Here is a 25029-nt window from a genome sequence, read left to right as displayed (position 1 = left end):
CAGTTTTCATATTTTGCCATTTCATAGTGAACACTGTATATAAAGTATGCAGTGTCCCTCACATGAAAGCATTAGAGGAGCATACAACATTCAACTAATTGAGACTAAAACAAATCTGGATAATTAAAAAAAATATGAAAGATGTCATACAAACCAAGTCTGTATATAGAGTATAAATTGCATTATCTTCTGCATTATTTCTCCAAGGCACCACTTCTCTATACCTTATACTAAATATAATAAATTAAACGCACATAACCAGAGCTTTTGGACTGCAGAAAGAGAAATAAACAGATACTCTACCTGGTGTTCACACTTTATTACTTACTTTAGGGACACTGTCAACACTGAGCACTAAGGAGAAGGACATTTTACAGAAAACTGAAGTCATGCTAATGAAATATACATGAAATTGCAGACGTTCTGTTCTTATGTGCAACTGCAAAGGAAACAATTGCAGCCTATTGCTGCAATGGTTGATTGTTTTGAAACATGTCATATTTGTAGATACTGTACTTAAAGCTTTTTTTGAGCACAGATTCCTTAATAGCCATAGTTTTTGTAAATTCATTAGTTTTCTATCCCTTTCTAATGAATAAAATATATTCCTAAAGCTTTCCTACTAAGCTTGAACCCCTGCTGCTCCCCTATTTTCCTGAAATGAGTCCAACACCCATTTACAAATAGTTTGAACTCCAAACTTCTGTCATTTGAACCCACACTCAGCCTGCACATTGTCAGTTTTAATCTCTTACCTTGTTTTTAAGCTTCTGGATCTCGGCCTCGGTCACTGTGTGTTTGATCTGAAGCTGGAAACAGTGGCGGAAAAGATAGGAGAGAAAAGAGAGGGCGGTCAGAAAATCAAATGCATGGCTGCGCAGCCTCTCTCTGCTGTCGATACAGTGTGACGGACAGAGGCAGCTGACCCTGTCCTCCCCTGACAGCATCCCAGCTCCAGCACTGACACGCACTCTCAGAGGAGAGGCAAGAGATACGGATAGAGATTGATTTAATATAACATTAAATATAAAAAAAAAACTCATCCATTTTTCTAACAAGTAGTAATTTTGTGAGATAACTGAAAAAATGTTACTTGTGCCTGATGTAATGTCTAAAAAAGTCAATGAGATAGATATTTTATGTAGTGTAGTGTCTTATATGGAAAAAGAGAGATGAAGAGAGCAACAAAGGAGTTACGTATGGATGGGAAGTCAGTCATTTAGAGGCAGAGACAGAGATGGAGAAAGATAATGACAAAATTGAAATAGAAAAGAAGAGATAGAGAGAAAGAACTGGACACGGAGCAAGAGATGCGGAAATAGGAGCAAAGATCCAGCAAGTGAAGCAGAAAGTGAGTGAGGAAAAATGACAAAAAGGCGAAGGAGTGCAACTTGAAAAATGGGGCATTTCAGAGGTGAAGTGCAACAATATTCAAATATTCACACTGACCAGACTTTTTTTTTTTTTTACCTTTTGAAGCTTTGTTTTCACTTAAAATACTCCTTTAAGTAAATTTACATTTAGAAAATCATTATTATCACAAAAAAGTAACGTGATTCGTATGTGCTTATTCCAAGCCTTGGGTGAAGCTTTGTGATGCTTAAACTGACAGCCATGATTGTTTTGGCTACACAATTATATCAAAAAGAAATATTCTAGATACACTGGAATTATTTCACATACATCCTCATTAAGCTCAGCTTGACATATTTGGTATTTTTTGCTTATCTTGACATCTTGATTAGAATTTAAAATAAGGTTTAGTGAGTTTGAACCATGTTAGTCCTCACAGCGGGCTTTTGTTGGATTCAGCAGGTTTAAGGAGGATAAGAAACACGCATTTGTAATTTGGTCAAATGGGAATAAAATCTATACACAACCTAGATACTGCACTTACAATTCAGTGCATGTCATGAAGCTGATTGCGTTAATAGCATCTTGCTCTGCAGCTTGTTAATGTTTTTTTTCTTTATCTCTTCTGGTGAGCAGACTAAGTTGTGTTGAACATTCACAAACAGTTTCTAATGTGATGTGTGTTGGGCTCTCAAAGACAGATTTAAGGAGAACATTTATTGGCATGTGTGTGTTCTGTGTGAGCAAAACAGTCCATCCTCCATCTGTGTTGACAAATTAATAGTTACTCTTTGCTCCAAAACATAGTTAAAAAATCCCCAAAACATTAAAAGTAAATGGAGCTGAACAGCAACCTGGTAGTCATTCAAAAGATTAAAAAAAGTTTAAGTGAGATTTGTTTGCTGAAACATGCACTTTAAATCTCTTAACTTGTGCACTATGTCAACTACAAGAACTTTTCACTAACACACCTTCATCCTGTCAGTTTTTATAAGGATTATTTCCCAACTGCCTGGCTTCTTTTTTTTCCTTGGGTGTGTAAAAGACAGCCAAGACAAGAGCTGTTTAAAAGAACAAAGTAAAAGCTACACTACGGGTGAGAGAGGGTCAGGATATAGAGAAAATGAGAAAATGGAACAAATGTATACATCCCAAGAACAGGGATTACATTATTGTTTCACTCGATATCCCCTGCGGTGCCTGCAGTGCAGCTGAAGCCATTTGTTAAATGTGTCACGCAGCCATCGTGGCAGTCTACAGAAATTGTTATAGTGCCAAAAACAGTGCTGGAGCGTTCAATCAATATTACCAGCCTCGCAGCAGCCTAAAAAGCATGAACGAGTTGACTGTCAGTAAATTGATTCCCTAGTTTATAGCAGCAGTTTTAGGATAACTTTAGTTGTAGATATGGTAAGCAAAAATTCAACAAATTGGGTTTTTATTCTCAGAGGCTGGTTGTATAAGGAGTTGCCAAGACCAATACAAATTGATTCAAAGGTTTTCACAGGTCCTCCTCAGAGGGTTTTAACCAAACACAAGTAATTAGAAATGTAATGAGCACAGGCCTTACATCGCTTTTGTTATCCACACCTCTAATCATCCAGATTAGGAATTAGGGAGAGTAAACAGATCTTGACAAAAGAATAAAACTCTGCCAAGTAAAGCAGAGGTGATAGATTCCATTGTGTTAGCATCTTTTGTTGCTTAATTGAATCACCTTTTTTCTATGGCTAAGTTACTCTCGTGTGAGTGGGTATATCTGCAATTTATGCATCAAAGCACCGACAGAGAAAATTGTGGCAGGCCTCCAATTGTGTTATCCTCGCACTGGGATATTCAGGAGTAGGGATTGAAGTGTAAATGAGAGAAGTAAATTACCTCTCTGAACTTCTGGTAGAGTTTGGTGGCGTCTAGCTCCGATGGAGACAGGATGTCCTCTGTCTCTGGAAGGTCGAACACCTCGATGCTCTTCTCGCCACCTGCCACCGTCGTCCCCGTCTCCTCATCATCTGTGGCGTACTCCCCTGTTTGCTTTAAGAGAGAGTGCAAAGTCAGTACCACGGTCTACTTGGTTTGGCTAAGGCTCATATAGCTACAGCTAAAACTTTGAACGCATTTTATGCCGAACCAAGTTTGAGGATTTTGTCCTCCATCACTTACATTAAAAGCGCATTAAGAAGTGATCTCCTCACAGCCAGTATGGACAAGAAAATCTATTTCAATGCACATAAGGGCATGCAAGTATTGTTTTATAAAATATGTGAGCCTATACAGTACTTTAAAGATTCAGCAGACTGCAAAACTGCTTGCAACTGCAGCACCTGTTTGTCAGCTCTTTCCTTCTCCTTCGTCTATCTTGCATCTATTCTAAAAGCGACACCAGTCAGAGTGCATCACGTTGCTCTACCTGCTACGCATTGCGTGTCAAGCTCTACCAATAACTCCTATCCATTTTCCTCATGCCATCCTCTTTTCACTTTCTATTTTGCAGAAGTAATGCTATTTTAATGCTATCCGTTATGTAACATTTAGGTAACCCACTTAGTTTCCCAAAACTTTGTCAAAAATTAATTGCTTTGACAGCCCAGTGAGGCATAAGTGTCATTTCTATAAAAAATAACTTGCATTTGCCAAATCTGAACATCACTTTTTATAATTTTTAAAGTCCCCCTCCAGTCAAAAATGTGTTTTTTCCTCTTGTTACTTCAGTTGGATGTTTGAGCTTCGCTGTGCAGAATGATGTATGTGCAGAGTGACACTAGAAGGCTGTTTTCACATTCATCTGCTGAAGAAGGAAGTTTCTCTGTACTTGCCCTGAATCTGAGTTTAAGGCGTGAACCTATGGGCACGATTTGTGACATCACAACAATTTTGGAGCCGATCTTGGTCCAGTATTCAACTTACACAAGTGTGATGTAGAAACTTAAGCCTCCAGTGCACAAACACTGAGAATAGACTTTTCAGTGAAGTAGGCGACATCTTATCCAGCAGTTAAACTTATTATTTGCATATTCATCAATTCTGGATTTTTCAATGAGGGGGAAGGAGGAGATGTAGTCACAAATTATTAGTCAAAGCAGGATATTTTAAAATGTCTTCAAACATGTCTGGAGGAGATCTTTAAATATTAGTCACCATCTTGTGTAATGTGCCAAGAGGTTATAGATTGAGCCTGTAATAGGCTCTCCAATGGAGCTAATTCTTGATGTTAGCAATCTAGGGTTTATTTTAAAAAATCCCTAATAGAAATCACCAGACATAATTATTACGGCTTTTACAAGTTGAATTAAACTACATTTGAACTATATTTTGTGGCTTGACAGTAATATAGGCCATTAGGCTGAATGTATTCAAGCCCATGTGTCTTTGTGCCTGTGTAATGAATGGTGGCATTGGCCATTAAGCGTTGGATCTATGTGGATCGGTTGATTCACTTTCTGGCTAATGATCAACAGAGCCAGATTTTTTCAGTGGAGAAACTTTCTGTCTCCCTCTTAAGATCATTCAACTATCCCATCTAACTTTCTTCCTATCAATCACTCTTTTAAAATGTTCCTGAGCAACCAAGTTGATCTTGTTTTCCAATTTACATGTAAATAACCCCGCATCTCTGCATCTCTCACTATCTACAATCTATCTTTCTGTCATCTTTCTGTCTTAATCTCTCACACACATGTGAGACACACACACACACACACACACACACACACCATCTTGGCTTACATCCTCCCCTCATCTGTTTCCCTCCATCCATCTCCCACCCAGATAAATGGCATCCAGGCCTGATTTGTTTGCATGCATGGGCCGACACATAGCTCCATTTTCATAACAGGCTTGCCTGTTGCCATGGTACCGGCATCCTACATTAAGGTCTCATTTACTGAAGGTGGAGTTAACCATTGAATACATGGGAGGGCAGTCAAACACCAATTTGCATATGATAAATGCATCACCTCCAACCACATGCATGAAGAATCAGAGGAGGAAGGGACAATTTGAGGAGAAATCCTGTTGTTGTTAAGAGAGTGCTCAGCCTGTGATGATCTGCACTATGAATGTCTTAGTATGATGTTTGCATAATGACTGTCACTCACTATAGGAAAAGGTTGTGAGTCTCCTTTGACTGCACAAGAGCCACTGTGAGAAGCTGTGAGTCAGTGTATGTGCTTAAAGAATATTTAATAGTATACATAGTATTATACTATCATATAAATTCATATAAATGGAATATAGTGTAGACCTGATGTTGTTATTTGTTCACTTAAAGTTGTATTTTCTATTTGTTTAGAATTATGTTTATGTCAAACTACCTCTATTACAAAAATGACTAGTTTCTGACTTCCAAAATTTAAATCATTGTTATGACTGGGAATTTTTCTGAAAGCCCTGAAATATCTGACTCGGTACTAAACATTACAAAAGTGCTTGACGCTTGGACGCCAAATTCTGTTGTTAAAAGTAATTAAAATCAAAAAATGTATGGATATAGTGCTGTTTTGTCAATGCACAGTATTTTTAACTCTGCAATAATACAGCATGTGTGTGAGTGTCCCCATGACTGCATGTTATGGTTGCCATGAGAATAAAGATGGTTTTAAATAAATATCTAAATGACTAAATGTTTCAGCACTTTTTTAATTTAGTCCATTTTAGTCTATCTTTTAATTGTTTTTAAGACTGAATATGGGAATCGTCAGGAATAAATTTTTTTTTTTTTTCTGCGTGTGTGTCAATGCTTTTCCCATGTGTATATTCACATCTAACTACTGACAGATGGGCATGCATGTGTGTTTGATTACATATAATCACAGACAAAAAGTGGGCTGACGTGTGTGTGTGTGTGTGTGTGATGACTATTGCTAACTGAGGGAGCATCCCCTCCTCTTGGGACCCCAGCCCCTGCGCCAATAAAAAGCTGTCTGTCACGTCTACGCCGGGTAGCAGTCAGAGTGAGAAATAACCTCCCTCCCCGCACACCCAGAGAGAACTCGTTCTAATATTTATAGATAGATTAATATTGATGAGCTCTTTTTATTGCCGCATAGATCTTTGTAATGGTTTTGTAACTGTTTACCCTATCGGCAGTTGCTGCTCCACGGTGGCAGATTTCGAGTGTCTTTTTAAAGTGGTTTGTAATCTATGTATGGATTAGCAATTAACAGTCACCAGTTTTATGTTTATGTGTCCTTGCGGGGATATGCAGGTTTTTTCTCCTAACACATCTGAAAGATAGTTTTGATTTTCATTATATCGCCTAATGACACGACAGATCAGGAGATTGGGTAGATAACACAAGAAGGAAAATTTCTAGTGTGTGTAAATCAGATTGTACATGGTGAATTCTTCTCATACAGCTGAATTCTGGTCTCAATTCTCTATAGGACGTTTCATGAGAGCTGACAGTGTTACATGTGTACGTGGCTGTGATTATGGCTGCTGGGATCAACTTCCAGGGCCTGGAGAGTAGTTTCTTATGCATGAGGGCTCTCAATCCAGTGTCCACCAGGAAATGAGAGACTTCAAACAACACTGAGAGAGAAGTGATGCCTGAGTGAGTGAGTGTGTGTGTGTGTGTGTGTGTGTGTGTGTGTCTGCATGTACATCTATGCTTGAGTGCAGCTGTTCCAGTGTGTATTAGTGAAGGTGCACCATGCATTGATTCATGTCACTATGTTGTTTGATTATCATGTGCAGTGTGAGTGAGTCTGCATGCACGTGTGTCTCTAGGGTACATGCACACACACACATACACACATGCAGTTGCAGGGCTGTGAGCTCAGTAGCTGGTGGATTAAATGCACTGTGAGTAAGCAGCAGAAATAGAAGGGGAAACGCTGAGTGATGCTTTCTAGGTCTGAAGCTCACATGGCATCCTCTTAGTGTGTGTGTGTGTGTGTGTGTGTGTGTGTGTTTGTGTGTTTTGTATGCCATCATCAAAGCCTACTGTCAGTCAGTTTTATGGAGTTAATAAGCTAAAACATGCAGTCAACTGTCATAAGAAGGGAGCTGATTTACATTACGTGACAACTAAAAGCCTCATTTTCTCTATGTAGTGTCATGTGTAAGAAGTGTGCAGATGAATGTTAAATTAATGCAAATATGACCTTTATTGATATAAGACAACGGAATCTGTTCCTCTTATTAATTGAGTTGCATCTTCTCCTGTCTATTAGGATATGTTGTAAGCACAACCCTTAAATCCACCTCCGACATTGAAGCATTCTGTGCTGTATCCAGGATTGCGTCTGTGGTCATTACCTCGTCATCATCGGCGTCGTATTGGGCGTACTGCTGCTCCAGCAGCTCTCTCTGTCTCCTCTCCTGCTCCAGGGTCTGCTGGATGAGCGTGGCCACCTCGCTCTGCTGACCCGGACGTTCTCGGCCAATCACAAACCTGCAACAACACGCACTGTTCAAGACAGTCCTGGCAACACACACACTCACACACTGAGTCGACCAGCCTGTGATTACATAACACTTTCTGCACATTTTATTTTTAATTTTGATTTCATAAACAAACAATTTTGCCGTCAGTGTATATTTTTTTATTCAGAAATCTACTAGACTGCTTCTAGTGCAAAGGGTGGCTGCAAAAGGATGTGACAAATCTTATGGGAAATGTAACCTCTGATAAATTCCAGTACAAAAATATTACAAATGCTCAAAAAGGGGGCAACCATTCGTGTAGGCTTGTTTATGGTAACAATGCATTTTACAATGTCATATATTTAAAAATGGGACTGACAACACCTTTAAATAAGTCTAAAAATGTTTAGCAACATCAATTTTTTCACAAACACAGTAACCTAATAGCTACGTCCTTTTAAAGGCATGTATACATCTAAAAATTAACTACATTTCTACTCCAATGTCTCAATGCATTTCTCTCATAGTGTTGAGGAAGTGGTGTGTGTTTGTACAGAGAAATGGTCACAGTAGTCGCTGTGAGAGAGCAGCAGACGCCCACAGCCACATAGCAATGACAACGATATCTGCTGACGTATCAGGGCAGGGCTGGGAGACAGGACGCACATAATAATGTGAGAGGACAGTCAGCTCGGCCAGGCAGCCTGTCATTAGCCTGGCACAGAATTAAATGGAGAGAGCCACAGGCTGTGCCTCCAAGCTATTGACATGGGACCTATCTACAGTATATATCATATTAAGAGCACTGTAAGAGTTAACCAGGGAGGTGAAAGACATGAAAAAAGAAGAAAAATGAGGAGAAAGAGATCAAGATGACATTTGGAAAACTGAAAATTATGCAATCACTCCCTTGAAATTTGAGTTAATAATATGCTTTCCTGCAAACTGTGTGTGTGTAGGCAGAAGTCTAAATATTTCCCATTATCATAAATCTCAAAGCAGAATGAGGTGCTCATCCCTGCATGCTTCTGCCCAAATCTCATAACATTATTACAAATAATGGTACTGCTATTCAAAAGAAAATTCATATCATCTCCAGTTTATTCTCCTCTATAAATCTGACAAAACCAAGTAGCGATGGATAACAATTTCTCTGACCTATTCCAGGAAATCTTCAACCCAGCAGGGACCCTATAACTCTGTGTGTTTGTGTGTGTGTGTGAACTTGTTCCTACAGTATGTGCTGTTTGTGTGTGGAGATAGACAGAGAGAGAGAGTGAGAGAGAGGCTTCGAGATAGGGTCTAATCAACTGAATTCAGTTTCCGAGAGCTCTTTCATATATTTCTAAAGGCGATGTAGAGAAGGCCTCACGATCCAGCCGAGAGGCGCACTTGATCTACATGTGAAGGAACAACTGAAAGGCAGGACAGAGAGAGAAAGTAAAAAAAAAAAGAAAAAAAGAAAAAAATGAGGGCCCTAGCCAAGCTAAGTATTGTACTGGAACAAGCCTTTGGACAGCAGGGAGGTCTGAGGAGCAGCTGACCTGGAAACAGCCTTTCTCCTCACGCATGGGGAGTCTGTCTTGGTTCCTCCTTGCCTCCCACTGTTCTGGGGCTGCCACACACAGCGCTATGTCAATTCAACTGCTGAAAACCTCACCATCAATCTCATTTACTCCGTTTAATAAACTAACTGGTGTTGGATACAGTATGTACATGAGCTCAAAGGGACTCTAGGCTGAACAAAATGTTGACACATGAGTAATAAAGCTCAAGTACAGAAAGAAGGATGGGAAAGTGATGCAGGGAGAAGCGGTATAGGTCAGGACATGTGTCTTCTCCATTAGTTAGTTCTGGGTTGACAGGCATTTGAGGATGTCACCACAGGTTCAAACACAACAGATATGACTGGTCAACCATGGAGGAGATGTGGTATCTATTATGTTTAAGGTCATGCTGAGATTTCCTCTTTTTGTTCAAATTTATTTGTAGGTTGTGAACATTTGGTGCATTGTGATAGACTTAAAGAAGTTATTTTATATTTTTCTCATTTTCAACAGATCCCATTAAAAGACCAAAACAAAACAGCGGGGCACTGTAGATTTTAGCAAACATGGCTCAAACAGGAGTAAACAATTCATTTGTTGGTTGACTATTTACAGCTGCAGATTAATACACATTTGGTGTTCTAGTGAGTGTTTACAGCAGCAGGATGGTGTATTTGGGATTGACTCATAATAAATAGTACCCATTTTCATGGTAATGGAGGAACATGTCACCCTGTGCAACAGTGTGGCTCATTTATGTGTTTTTAGTAGTTTCTGGACAAAAATTGGGCTCAAATGAATATCAGGGTTTGGCTACACAGGCAAGACTTGTTAATAGAATCAATTCATTGTTGGTTTTGGACTTTGTTGACATTTAGATGAATGTAGAATATTGCCAACCCTACCATTAAATAAGGAGAATAATGCTTATTTGTGTCACAAGAAATATGTTGAGGAGAAAGTGATTTTTGCAAAGATATGGTGCAGTGAATGCATGTCAGCTGGGCCTTTTTAGATTTTAAGATTATTATGTTAATGCAACTAACCCTAACCCTCACACAATTAGTCTGAGTGCATTTGTGGCCAACAAAAGTGGATTATATAATTTTGGATTAAAGTAAAGTCTAAATTCAACAACTATCTTCAATAAGTGCTTTCTGTATTTTACATTATGTTATGAAATGCATATTTTCCTCCAGGTGATCGATGTGACAGTGCCTTAAAAACATAGTTTCTTCACTCTGAGGGAGGTTGGGGCCTGACTTCAAAACCTGGACAATTTGCTGCTGGAAGTCAGGGTTAAATATAGCTAAAATGGCAAATCTAGGACAGTTGGCCATAAAACCTCTGGTGAGCAGACAGAGAGAGGGAAGGATTTACCGAGAAGGAGGAGGAGGTGGTGGCGGAGAGAGTGGGTGACATGATGGAGGAAAATTGAAAAAGTGAGAGAGAGGAGAAGAATAAGAGGAAGAGACGAGTGAAAATAGGTCTGGTGATTCTTGAAGAAATAACAGTAAAGAACAACAACTATCATCTCAACTTGTTAAAACACTGTTACAGTATTGTAATTTTCATATGCTGGATCAAAATGTTAAAATGGAAAAAACTACAGATTTTTATAGATTTTTAGACTGTGAATCTTTCTGCACAGCATATTCATCTATTTTTACTTGATAAATAGATGTACAGGTGATAGGTGGCACCTTTTCAAGGCTGCCTCCCCTTCCCTGGTATGTAGAAAACCCCCATTGTCAATATTAGTTCAGCAAACAGCATCCGTCCAACGGATAGTGTGTTCTGATACTGTTGGACGTGTCTTTGTTCGACCACCAGTTTTCCCTGGACATTGTACTGTCCATATACCCATCTATCTTTCCACGGCTGAATCCTACAGGGAACGTGGTGACCACAACCAGACTGAGGGTGAAAACCACACTGAGGCCTTTGGATTATTTAACAGCAATATAACAGCTGTCTCACCATTGTGTAGCATGTCTATGGAAGGATGGATGGATGGATGGATGAAATTAAATAGAAGCAGGACAAAGAAGAAAAGGACACAGGATGTGTGAAAACAGCACACGAGATGCTGGGAGAAGAAGAAAGTGGGATATTGATAGAGAGGAAGGGTAAAAACAGGAGTCTGAGGGAAGAGGGGGTGCACAAAGGCTGAGGATGATGGCAAAACAAAGACAGACAATACGACACTAAACCATACCAAGAAAAAAGAAAGACAAGAGCAAGAAACAACTGAAAGCTGAGATGGCAGGCCCACAGCGTCGCCAAGGACAGCGCTGGCTCCTCAAATCAAAGCCTTCCTGTCATGCTGTGTGTCAGTGTGTGTGTGTTGTCTGCCTTCTCACTGCTCTGTTCTGCTCTGAGAGGACCCCTGCCAAAAACTGTTCCACTGTCAAATACACAAGACTTTTGTCACATATTCCGCTTCCACGTCTTCACCTATCTCAGATACGCTAATGAAGTTAAAGGGTCTGCCAAGGAAATCTCACTGACAGTGTGCTGCAGCTCAGCATGGCTGCTTTATGAAGCTGTTGCGCAACTTCTGCACCATGACAACAAGACTAAAAGCATTCAGTATTACAGCACACAGTGGTAGTGAAAGTGAAGATTGTTCTCCTTTTTTTCCCGCTGAAAGTTAACCGATCACTGCTGAATGTGAAAGGATATTATTTAGAGGCCTCTGTTAGTAATTATGCCGGGAACTGACAGTAGTCTGCGTCTAGGGACTGATAGCTTGACACACTTTAGTTTCTATAATCTTATGGTAATCCACAGATCCTCATGAGTGGGTGAAAATGTACAAGTGTTGTGTGTGTGTATGACATAAAAAAATCCACCAGCACTAATTGTAAAATCATATTTCATATTAAAGTTAAAAGCCACATAATTTTACTTGTGTCCAATCAAATTCCCCTTGTTGTAATTACTTTCTTGAATGAATTCTAACTAGTTTTAAAGTACTGGAGTAACTGGAGTCACTCTCGTAGCAGAATTTTTTACATACTTTAAGAAAGACAAATCGTTTCCTATAAGTAGCGTTTTTGTTAGTGTTTGCGTGCTTGTCTTACCGGACTACTCCTGATGTGTTCCTGAGGACTGAGGCGGCAAAACTCTGTGTGACGCCCACCAGACTGGTCCCATCAACCTCCACGATCTGGTCATTCACCTTGATCCTGACACACACAAATAGATGAAAGCATCATTTAACACTTTGTGCAATAATCTTCAGAGTATAAATATCATGCAGTAGTACATACAGTTCCTCTTGAAAATGGAAGTGCAAGAGACAAATAAACAGGCCTACCATGCATATTCACAACATTTTCAAATTGCAGCAGTGGCAGACTTTCCACTGCGATAGCGCCAGACTATTGCCTAACCAAGAGACAGAAGAGATGAGGCTCAAAACAAACTGGGAGGGCTAACAAGGACACGGAGGGCAGCCAGGCTTTCACTCCGGGCCACAACACAGCGGGCATTTCTGCTCCGTTCTGGACACGAGAGGAGGTCAGATAAGTTCTTGACCTGATATGAAACTCCTAGTGATCCACTGTTGATGACAGGAGAATTGCAAATACATCACTTAAAAAAGATGTCCTTGCTAAATATTCAATTTAATTCTGCTTGAAAATCTGCATAAAAAAACAGACTTATAGGGATTGTGAATTGGGGTTTTGAATAATTGGGTCTGACAAATTAATAAAACAAAAAAAAATAGCTCATTATTTTCCAACAAAACAGCATATACTTCACTGCATGAAGTCATGAAGGCACGACACATACATCACAAACCACTTGGGACTGCACTGTATAGCTTCTGCTTCTACTTTGCCAAGGCAGTTACTTCTGGAGTCATTCCTTTTGGAGCACATAATGTATCACAAAGTGCGAGACAGAGGAGTGCATCTTCTATCAAACTCTTCAATATTTTTTATTTTATTTCCAACAAAATCCAGCAATGTGCTTTAATGGCTGCATCCACAACTGCAGTTACCCTTTTAGCTATACTGAGTCTGTCACAGCGTACAGCAGCTGCAGAGCAGGATTTAATCTGCCTGTGACAACTGAACACATCAACCAGAGCTGTCATATGGACGTACAGAAACACTTCGGCCTGACAGGTAGAAAGAGAGCAGGCTGGTTGTCCGTCAGTCAGCAGCTCAGACACTTTCATGACCTTCACAGCATCTAACGTCTTAATCTGTCTTTGTGTGTTCGGGGTCGACTAGCGTACAGCTTCCAGGCAGAGCGAGGAATGAAGGAAAAACACAAACTGACAACAAAGGAAGATGATAGTTCATGCAAATAAACCAAAACTGACACGCAGATGCGCAGACAACTCCAAGTCGTCTCCACCAGTACACACACACACACACCTTGGGTCATCAGCACCAGACATAACAGTGAGCAACAGCCAAGCCCATCTATCTGTCTGTGTGTGAGTGTGTGTTTGTGTGTGTGTGTGTGTCAGACCATTAAGTCTGACTCAGCATGAGAGAGAGCCTAATAGCTGGAGAGGTAATGACGGAAGGAAATTACTTTCTGGCTAGTGACGCCTCCCCTGTATATGTGTGTGTGTGTGTGCGTTTGAGAGCACTTAGAGGGCAAATTAATGTGCACAAGTTATCCAGTATTTATTAGTATAAAGACACTAATATCTTTAGTCTTCGGTTTACTGCTCATATTGTGATCAAAGTTTATTGTGGATCACGGTGACTCAGGCAGAGCTGCAGATTAGCAATAAAGGGTGATTCTGTTTCCACCATCTATTAGAGATACTAAACATGTGATACGACTCTGCAATAAACCGACCGACACTATCAAAAGTTCTCACTTTTTTTTTTTTACAAGATGTCAAGAGGAAGTTATATTTGTCGCCCATCTGCTGTTCTGTTTTTTGAAAGGTCAGCAGCAAATGGGATCAAAGTTGAAAGCGAATGACATGCTGAAAAGTGTTCTCACAGTAAGAACACAAATATGCTCTAATGCAAGTAAATGTGCAGTCTATCTAAATATCTAGCAACTGTCCATATTTTAATAGTTTGTGTATTTTGTCATTATTTACCATAAAACTTATTTTAAAGATGATTTTTTTGACTTCATTGGAAAGTACAGATACAGATAGGAAAGAAGGGTGATATGCAATAAATGTTTGTTTTAAAAAATGTTTCAGATACGCTTAAAGACAATACTCACCTAAACTTATGCTTTATATATACAGTACATGACTCATTCTACTGTTATACTGCTTTGTTTATCCTTTTATCTACTTATGTATATCTATAATGGGCATTTGCTGGTGTTTGCACTATCTGGTTCGATGCTAACTACATTTTGTTGTAGTGGTACCTTCTGCGTCTAAATTTAATCTTATATAATCTACTTTAAAAGATAAACTACATCAATTTAATGAAATAAGGCTTACAGTGAAGTATTAGTCCAGTGTTATTACTGTATTATACTTTAAAATTGGATTTCAAAAAAGTGAATTGAAGACATACATAGTTTCTGAAGAACAACACAGGTCTTGTCTATTGAGTCGTATGTTAATTAATTATTAACATCGAAACTACACTACACCGAGTATATTGTGGTGAGCTGAGAACCATTAATCAGTTTAAATAAAAAAGAAAAAGGCCCAAATCTACAAGCTCAGAAATCCATGAACTTGAGCTCCAATACAGCTTCCCTCTGATCTTTTCCACTTTTCATACTTCTTCCACTCAGTGAGGCAAATTAGACTTTTCAGAGTCAGAGCAACTGTCATCTTAGAAAAGGATCAACTTTTCACACTTTTTTAACAAGCCGTTTCGTTCCCCTCGCTCACCACTCCTATCCGCCGTCTCTCTCGCTCGCTGCATTTTAACTAATCTCGCTCTCATGCGTTCCTGAGTATGGCAGCTCCAGTATGGGCTTCAATTGAGATCATATGTATTGTAGCTGTGTATCACCATATCTAGATTCAAATGTGTGAATGTGTAAAAATGTTTTGATAAAAATGAATTCAAATGTTTGAATGTGTAAAAAAAATGATCTGAACTAATAGATTTAACTTAAGCTTTGCATGACACATTGTGAAGAAATGAAAAAGATTTGCACAAATAATGTGTGAGTGCATAAAGATTTGCACAAAGGTTTGCAGTTACACATGTATCTGTTTGTGGGTGGATACACAGCTACAATACATATGACCCTAATTTAAACCCATATCCTGGCTGCTGCACAAAAGAAAAAAATCCCAGAAGAAAACACTCCTATCGCAAACAACCCTAGTGCATTAGGGTTCCCCGGTGTGCTTGCAGAGCTTACAGTATTTATTGCTCTCTTACTGGATTGAGTGGAGCTGCCTATCGGTTTTTAATCTGTTTAGGTGGAACCTGAACCAAACAGACACACTAATAGGCAGAAGTTGGTTTAGAGATAGAAAACCACAGCTCGCCTGCTGGGAAGCTGTCATCTCCTCCTCTACCCCTGGTGGAGTGCTTACTCAGCACTGTTCACGCTCTACAATGCACAAACACACACACACACAACATAGTTTGTCCCTCAAAACAACACGCAGACAAATCATCCGGGGACATAGATAGTGTAAATGTGGAAAACAGTCATTCTCTGTACACAAACTCTTTCAAACTGACACAGAAACAAGAGACAATACAGTCGAATGCATTGTCTCTGTCACGCAACACACTTAAAGTATTTTCACACACACACACATACACACACACACACACACACACACACACACACACACACATACACACAAACGGTCCTGCGTGAGACTTCATGCCCCAGGCTGTGCCTCTCCCAGTGGATCTAATCCTGAACCCCTGCTGCTAAATCTGACAGGGACAGAGTGTGACTGTGTCTGTGTGTGTGTGTGTGTGTGTGTGTGTAAAAGAGAGAATGAGATAGAGTGTGGTGGTGGTGGTGGGGGAGATGGAAGCAAAATAGTTTATAAATTGTTATGAACATTTTTGTACAAGAAGAGTACAATTGTTCCTGCAAATGCTGAGTTTTCATATGCTAATCACTTATCGCTCATTTATACATATAATATTCAACAAGACAGAAACTCTCACCTGCTGTCTCTCTCGGCAGCTCCGCCCTCGATGACGGTCTTGACAAAGATGCCCAGTTTCTCCAGGCCCGCATCAGCACCAACACCCATCCCGATGATACTGATCCCCAGTCCGTCTTCATCTGGAAACATACAGAACACACAAAACAACATGTGTGAGCATGTATGTGTGTATGATGAGGTTCAACAGCTTTAAGGGCCTCCTTTTAGAATGGAGTCAGATGGAGTGAGGGATATGTGGAAAAATGGATGAATGAATATGCTCAGAAAAACAGACAGAAAAAATGATAGATTTATTAATGGAAAAGGGGGAAGAGACGTTTACTAAATGCAGGCTGGCCTTCATATAAATAGGATATGTGCAGGATGGGAAATTCCCTTCCAGTGAGGCATTCGCCCCCTTTCCATCCGACATTAATTATTCAGAAGTTGTTAGGGTTACATAACAGGGAGTGGATGGTGAAATCCTGCAACATAAAGTCATTCTATTTTCGGTCCTTGGCCATATTAGGCTTCTGAGCAGGAAACCCTCAAGAGGCAAAGACAAGTGAGGAGGTGGCTCATGCTGGGGAAGTGCAATCAGATGTCTTTTAGTGTTAAATAAGTACTATGTTTTTATAATATACAATAAAAATTTAATGAATAAAGTACCTAGATGGATACCTTTATCCCATCCACATATCTCATGATAAAGAAATTTCACATCTTTAATAAGAAATGTGACATCCCATATGTGGGCGAATCTGTCTACTGGGTATCTGACAGGATCCGCCTCCTCCTTAATAATTTTCTTATATTTTCCTTCCTACCTTTCTCCAGCTCCACAGGGAACAGCTCCAGTTTCTCCACCCTCTTCTCCAGCTCGTACTCTGCGGAGGAGGCCACGGGATCCACCTCCTCATTACGACGGTCATAGTCCTCGTTGGAATAGGTGTTGAACACCTGGAGAGGAAGCACATGGAGTAAGTGGTAGTGGGCACACAAGATTAAATATAGTTTATGTCACCGCATCAGCATGATTTTAGATGTTTATGGAAGTATTAGAGATATCGTACAGTACTAGATGGCTTAAAATGATGCAAATATGACAAGACACCTCTATTCTTTTCATGATTACAGTGGGTGCTCTACAGATGGGGGAGTAATGCTGCTACTTAACAAGTTTCTAAATATGGATGGAAGTAAATAAGGGCTTTTATCTTCCCAACCATGGGAAAGACAACGCTGACAACACTAGAGTAAACAAAAACCCTTATAACAAAGCCACAACTACAACCACAAATCAGCCCATTCACCGACAACAAACTGTAACACAGAGAAGCATTAGGTAAAGATGGGGGCTAGCGATGCTTTTCTCTTCCTCTGAGCTGCTGAACCTCACAGGAACCTCTCCTCCACTGCAAGAGTCAGCTGTCACTTCACATCTCATCCCAAGCCGAGCATGCTTGCTGCTCCCTGCGCTGAGGAGGAAGAGGAGGAGAAGAAAGAGAGAAGCTGACACGAACGTGCACGCTCTCGTCACATCTGTAGTGCGGCACTCTGCAGAATTTTCGGCTGCTGGTGCTAAAAAAAAAGTTGTACACTGGTAAGCATAATGTTTATGTGGATAAGTAGGCACGCTTACATGTCTCTCAATCAGAAAGACACCTACACACCCACAATGACTACAGATGCTATTATTAAAATCTGAGAAACTAGCGCCACATGGTGTAATCATCCTATCAACGAGAATCTGTGATCGCAAGAACTACAGTAGATGAGGGGAATAAACTGTCACAAACTTCACTGGGGACACATCTCATATGACATCTCATTCTCACAGAGTTTCATTCCATCTGCTCTGCTGTAGTGTCATCGAGCAAACCAGCTCCTCTTCCCTACCAGCTCCTCTTTGCCCTGACCTCTTTGAAAAGGCTGAAAGAGGACATATCTTCTCCAGTAGGGATCAATAAGGTGTCATGTCACATTGCATGTATTGACTAAAGCCTAAAGCCAGATTTATGTTAGTCACTTAGCGTGCCTGTGTGCAGAAATGGGACGAGACCTCAGTTGTGTAAGGTCATGACATATACCATAAGCAATGCCTGCATTATGAATCGATATTTTAGGATTGTTGGGACTGTGAAAGACAAAGATAATGAGGGCAAATGAGTTCAACACATAAAGAAATGCTTGAATTTGTCAGTCAAGACATTTGCGCTTTTAGTTACACTTTTTTTCATTCTGTACTAATGTAGCTGATGTGGCTTGAGTTTGACTATTAACTCACAAAATTATAATAACAATGCAAGGAACAGGAAATAGTTTTAAAATGGTGGTGTGTTGATCAGACAGTGTCCCGGTTGTTCGCGCAGCATGGGCACATTCATGTAGCGTGATGCTGCCAGGGTTGGTTTTTATTCTTTCCTCTGTGTCAGCCTGCGTGAGCTCTATCCATGACCTCCCTGTCATCAATCATTCAGTGTGATCAACAGCCCTGCATTATTAACGCTCACATGCACACAGACACACACACACACACATGCAGACATGCACTGATACACACACACATTTACAGACTCAAACACACACACACTGCTTACAAATGCTAACACCAGCATTTGCACTGTCCTGGACGTCCTGGACGCGACGTTACCGTTGGCAGTCAGTACACTCTCTAATGGCCTCTCGCAGTCACTGTATGCTATCTACAAACACAATTAGCATGTGACCAGTCACTTGAGAGAAAGAGAGAGAGAGAGAGAGAGAGAGAGAGAGAGAGAGAGAGAGAGAGAGAGAGAAAGAAGGAGAGAAGAGGTCATGAAGAGAGATGAGGACAGATGAGGATGGATCTGTAAGAGAAGGTGCAGCGATGGAGAAAGATAAGAAACGGGCAGGAGAGGGAATTCCAAAAAAAAAATGGGAGACAGATGAAGTGAAAAAGCAATGGATGGACAAGAGAGCAACGGTGATGGACAGAGGGAGTGACAAGATGAATGAAACAGCGTGCACGAGAGAAAGAAGAATAGGTAGGCAGGGAGAGAGTGAAAGAGAAAACAGAGAGAGAGACGAGGGCATCAAACAGAAAGCATTTACCCAACAGATAAACAAACTTGACTGTTATCTGGCCCTAAATGGAAACTACCAGATCTCCAGATTGTCTGAACACCACTCCCAATGAGGAAAATCCATGTTCAGGCAATTTGGGAACTATCAAAGCTCACAAAGAAAGATCATAGCTCAAAAAATTTGTAAAAAGAAGATTAAAAAGGGATCAAAAAGGTAGAAGAGCTTCTGAAATGTAAAGGTTAACGAGTGCAGCCTGATAACTGATTCAACTGATGTCTTCTCATCCAGTTTCAGGCTTACCTTGAGTCGAGCAAAATGTTCACATTTCTCTTCTAAGATAGGTTGTATAATAGCTTGTTCTCAGACAATAATTGGATTTTGTTCAGACAAAAAAGCACATTCTGACCTAAAGTAAAAGGAGAGATAAGAAAAAAAAAACACAGACAGAAAGAGAGAATGTGATCATGTTTAACCTTGGCAGTATGGTACAGTAGGATACTGCTGCCTGCTGCTTGTATTACTATAGAGAATTGAAAAATGGCCAGAATACAGGACCAGGCATGAATCTGGCAACCACAACTCTATGACAGATGTAGAGCAGACAGTTAGGGCTGACCGCACATGTATAATGGCCATATTCGGTATAAACAGCAGTATAGCCCTTGCCACTTAAATAACTGTATGTACAGTATGTCTGCCCTTCATGTATATCATTTTTAGACGCAGGTTGCTCTGAGAAAGATTATTATCGGCCTTTTTTAGGATGTGCAATTTAAAGCTTGGCAGCGCTGACACAACCCAACATTGTCTGTGCATAGACAGACTCAAGAGACAAAATAAAACTTGACAGCTCCATCAAATGTAATATGGTGGGTATCAATATGTTGACCCACATAATCCAATAAAGTGATCCGTGGAAAAACAGCAATGTCAGAGCATCCCAACTTTAGTGTGAAATCTATATCCTCATCAAGTCAAAATGACAGACACCTGCAAATCACCTTTGAAACACACAGTTGGTGTGTGCTGAGGCAGATCATTACGCTCAATTGTAATTCCATTTTTATCAAAGAGGCAGCACACTAGGACAACCGCTAAAAATGGAAGCAGACTGGAGTATAATGGCCAGTCTCCCCATGTGGCGCCCCTCTGGAATTGAATGGGAATAGTCTTTTGGAGGATTAAACACAATACACAAGCATTTACATGTAAATATATTCCTCTACACTGCCTGCACTTTCATTCAAGCTGAACTCTTTGGATGAAAACAGCTTCTCCTGACAAAAAGTCATATTTTTACGATTAATATAAAACAACCTTATTTTTAGATGGCTGACCACATATATTTAAAACGGGGTTTCAAATAATTTTATAGATTCTAGGGTTCTGGTGTTTGATGAGAATATCTTTCTGTTGCAAAAATGTTGCAAATGCAAAAATAAATCAAAATGTAAAACATTTATTCATGGTTTATGCATTCACATGCTCCTCAGATGGTCCCATTTCCTGAGTTGGGAAGTTGTTCTTCTGACTTTGATGTGTTCATGAGCTTTTAAGTCATAATGTGGAAACATGAACGCTACAAAGAAGATGCGCTGTATTTTGCCCCAGACTTGTTGCTGCACCAGTACATTCCCTAGAACCTGTGCTATGCAATATGTGAATTAGTAAAAAGCTGCCATATTCCTGCATATATGACGTCAATTTTCAGAAAGTCATGTACCAAACTTTTCACCGACTTTCCAAGTTGTTGTGCTGACTTGAGGGGGCGTTCACATGAATTTTCCTAATTGGGAAGTCATTTCTCCGATTATTCTGACACCACATGAATGCCACATTACGTAAACATTGCATTATGGCATTATACCATCCGGTTTAGATTGGGCGCCGTAAACGCACCCTTCTCTTATCTAATCTTACAGCAACTCCTTCATAGTCATAGCAATTCTCATCCACCTACAATCTCGTGTACACACATACAATAAACATGCAGTCTCTGAGATCTGATACCGACTGCCTCTCCTCTCTCTCAATTCGTCATCCCTCAGTGTATCAACCAATATCTCTCCTTTTCCTCTGCTGATACTCATCCCTCCTCCACATGACACAATGAGAGATGCCCTTGATACCAAACACACACACATACAAACGGAAACACACACACACACACTGATTTTTGCTTTTTGTCAGTAATCAAACCCCTTACAATAGATCTACTGACACACAAGTGCAGACAGCAATTGTGCTTGGGCATCCATAGCTTGGCAGTCTTGTTATCTGATCTCGCAGGAGGAGGGAGAGAGTTTGGTTTGACTCTTCTGAAATACAGGTTTACTGTAATCTGTGGAGGTTGCTGCAGCTGCTAAGACACTGCAGATGCCTGAACGCGCTCAGCCACTGTGCCTCTTCCCTATCCCTGTGTTTGTATATGGGTGTTTGAGTGTTAATGCACAAAATGCACATCAGGTATCTGAGTGATAACAATAGAGAAAGAATGCATGTAGGCTTTGTGTGCAGCTGTGTACATGTCTGCGCATGCATGCATATATGCCAAGCTGGTGTGCTGAAGATTCATCTCATATACTGCCGGATGAAAACCCGTCAGCCACATCGTGCCTGTCAGTCAACCTGTATGGATGGCTGTTGGGTTAGCCAGGTGGCTCCCCTCTGGGACAGAGGAGCTGGGAATAGCGAGGGGCCTGCTAAGTCACAGGGGAGGAGAAATAAAAGGGGAGCAACAGAACATGGGGGTAAGGTTGGATGAGAAAAGGTAAAAAAGGAGAGAATATTTGAAAGGGGAGAAGCAGAGGGAGAAAGTAGACAAGTTCAAAGAAGGGGACAAAACAGGGGACATGAGCTAAGAGGAGATGCAAAAACCTTTGAGACATTGAGAAAATGGAGGAATAGCAAATGAAAAGGACGAATCGAGTTTACAAAGGATGGAAGGCAATATCCACTGAGAGAGAAAAACAGAGTGACTCATATGATTCATGGGTTAGAGCAGCAGCAGACAGTGAGGCTATTGAAGAGTGAAACAGGCAATAAGAGAGAAATAAAGAAAAAAATATGAAAAAAAACACAAAAGCTAAGATGCGGGCGAGGCTAGGGGTAATTTGCTCCAGGGTTGTTTGAGTCCCTGCCTAAGATGTCACGGCATGGCGCCCATGCCCGACAAAACCGCCTCTGATGGTATTAAACTGGGCCTTTGGTGTGTCCGTGCCATTGCCGTCACCCGCCCAGGAGAAATGTTCCTGCTGCTGTGGCACGAGCCCAGCAAACCCTGCAGTGGATTAACTACAGCCTGGCACACACACACAGATACACACACACACACACACACACACACACACACGCATGCACGCACGTACACACACACAATCTGCTCTGCTGCGTCAGCTCAGCACATTTGCATTCCATTAGGTCTACCTATGGCCACACACCTCCACACTCACGCACGCACACACACACCACCATGGTGGAGAGCTGACAGGTGCTGAAGGAAGTGTCTGGGTGCTGTGGGGATGAGACAGTTGCTGATGATGGAAACGATTTCATGTCTTGCAAGAACAGACTGAGACTGACAGATATAAAGAGGTGGAGATGGGAAGAAGAGAGAGTAAGAAAAGAGAGAAACAAACAAACAGTCAGTATACGGTTCTATATAAACATTAAGTTAGGACGTACATTCAGTTCAAGGCCAAACTTTCTGTCTTCTTTGCATATATCAACCCCCATCTGAGGAAGTGACACTGACGTTTGACATGTCGGGGAATGCCACAATCTTATAAGTCAGCAGTTCTTTTTTTAACCTCAGATGGAGCTTCTGCATACAGAGCAGACACGTCCTGTTCATACAAGTTGACATCTTTGAAAGAAAAACACAGCTAATGTACTCTCATCTCAGTGTAATTAAGATTTTATTTATTTTCAATCTAAATGAGCAAACTAAGTTTATCAGCTGCCGTCTCTGAAATCCACTTGTTTCTCCCTCGAGAAATGCATCTCAGTCCACCGTTTATGGCACAATACCACTGGGTGCCATGACTCCCACCGACAGACTGAGCGGAGAGCCAACTACTGGACAAGAGACACAGAGAAAGAGAGCGAGGGGCCAGATTAAAACAGGGGGGTAGAGAATAGTAAACAACTGCAACTGAATGACTGCAGACAATGCCCTGCTTTGTGTCATGTCTTGGTCATATACAGTGAGTGGGAGGCTGGGATCAGAAGTAGCACAACAACAACATGTTGCTTGTTACAGTACATGCCCACTTGCTATCCTATGTAATTCATTAGGCTGCAGCAATGACTTGGCAGAGTCACAGCGTAATCGCAACTCTGTGTGATCTGGACTACTGTGCATGTGCACAAATCTCTGAAATTCTTGTACACAGGACAAAAATCAATCCAAGGATAGATATTTCAGCATCTGATTAAGTTTAATTTCAGACAGTTCACCTTAATGGTGTTCCTGACTCATTATAAACAAGGAGAGTGCATCGGTCTGAGCCTTCCTTAGCACTGGCTTATAGCACGCATCGAGAACATTGTGTCACTGAGACAGTGTGCTCTGTGCAATTTTTTACGGCAATAAAAACTGGCAGCGCTCTGATGATATCATTAGCAGGGGACCAGATTGGTAGGTGGGGGTTGGATGATGGTTCACGATACAATCCACTGTGTGGCAACTGACCAGCCGCAGAGCCCGCAAGGCACGTCTCGCCTTTCCTGGATCATTAAAAATGCATCCCCCAGGGAGGATCAGATGGCACAGAAACAAGCAAACAAAAACACCACTGCATTAATAATGGAGTGACTAAGCATGCACAAATACGCACATACCCAACCCCCGAGTTTGGAGTAGTTGTACCTGTCAGAGATAAGAGAGGAAGGAAAAATCCATTCATGGCTTGATTACGACACAAAACACTCAATTTCTAATGAATGTTTGGGCTGTTTATGACCATTTACATTGACTTTTTGACAACAAATGCCCACAGTACGTAATGATATATAAAGCCGCACAAGTCCTGCATGCTTGATAATTTGTAAGGAGTCTAGCTGTTAGTCAAGATTTTCGATTTAGCTGCCTGAAAAGAAGCTTAATCAAAATACTGTCTAATACCGACTGTCGTTCTGACTGAGCTCAGCCGCTGTTTTTGCTGTTCTAACCAGAATGTCAGCTGTTATATAGCTGCTGTCACAAAGCGTTGGAACTCTTTCCTAAAAAAAAAAAATCCTGCTCTCTCCCATTATGCCCAACCATAGATTATAATAATTAGAAAGTTGACAGCCAGCTTCACTCAGTTCACAGAGGGAAAACATGAGAATTCAGTGCAGAAAGGAGAAGAACTGGGTGCTCAAGAGCTTACCACTTGAGAGATATTAGGAAAGTCCTGTAATGCAAATAGTATAGCAGCTGTACTTTTTTTTTAGCACATCTACAACATCTGTCATTGGGACTTGTATGCCTGCAAAACAGATTTTCATCTAAAAAAAACATCTCCTGCAACAATACACTATGCTGAAGGAGGCTAAGCTGTAGCTGTTGCGGTCCTAAATACTATTTACAAATGACATTGCCAAAGTCCATGTCAGCATTGGGTCCAAAATTCG

At 40.7% G+C, this 25029-nt stretch overlaps 1 protein-coding gene across 5 annotated transcripts in view; it reads right to left on the bottom strand.

The window, feature by feature from the left end:
- ppp1r9a (protein phosphatase 1, regulatory subunit 9A) overlaps window positions 1-25029 on the bottom strand; it is a 50100-nt gene that overhangs the window by 11574 nt on the left and 13497 nt on the right. For all 5 annotated transcript variants that reach the window (XM_067611214.1, XM_067611215.1, XM_067611217.1 and 2 more), the window contains 6 exons: window positions 17175-17307; window positions 16367-16487; window positions 12353-12457; window positions 7612-7747; window positions 3232-3384; window positions 756-809 (listed from right to left, as the gene is read on the bottom strand). In XM_067611214.1, coding sequence (XP_067467315.1) covers window positions 756-809; window positions 3232-3384; window positions 7612-7747; window positions 12353-12457; window positions 16367-16487; window positions 17175-17307 — 702 coding nt within the window. The remainder of the gene's footprint in view (window positions 1-755; window positions 810-3231; window positions 3385-7611; window positions 7748-12352; window positions 12458-16366; window positions 16488-17174; window positions 17308-25029) is intronic.

The sequence above is a fragment of the Thunnus thynnus genome, chromosome 15, assembly GCF_963924715.1.
Source record: "Thunnus thynnus chromosome 15, fThuThy2.1, whole genome shotgun sequence".
In the NCBI taxonomy this organism is placed as follows: Eukaryota; Metazoa; Chordata; class Actinopteri; order Scombriformes; family Scombridae; genus Thunnus; species Thunnus thynnus.
The sequence above is the reverse complement of the archived record's forward strand: the minus strand, read 5'-3'. Positions and strand labels throughout refer to the sequence as shown.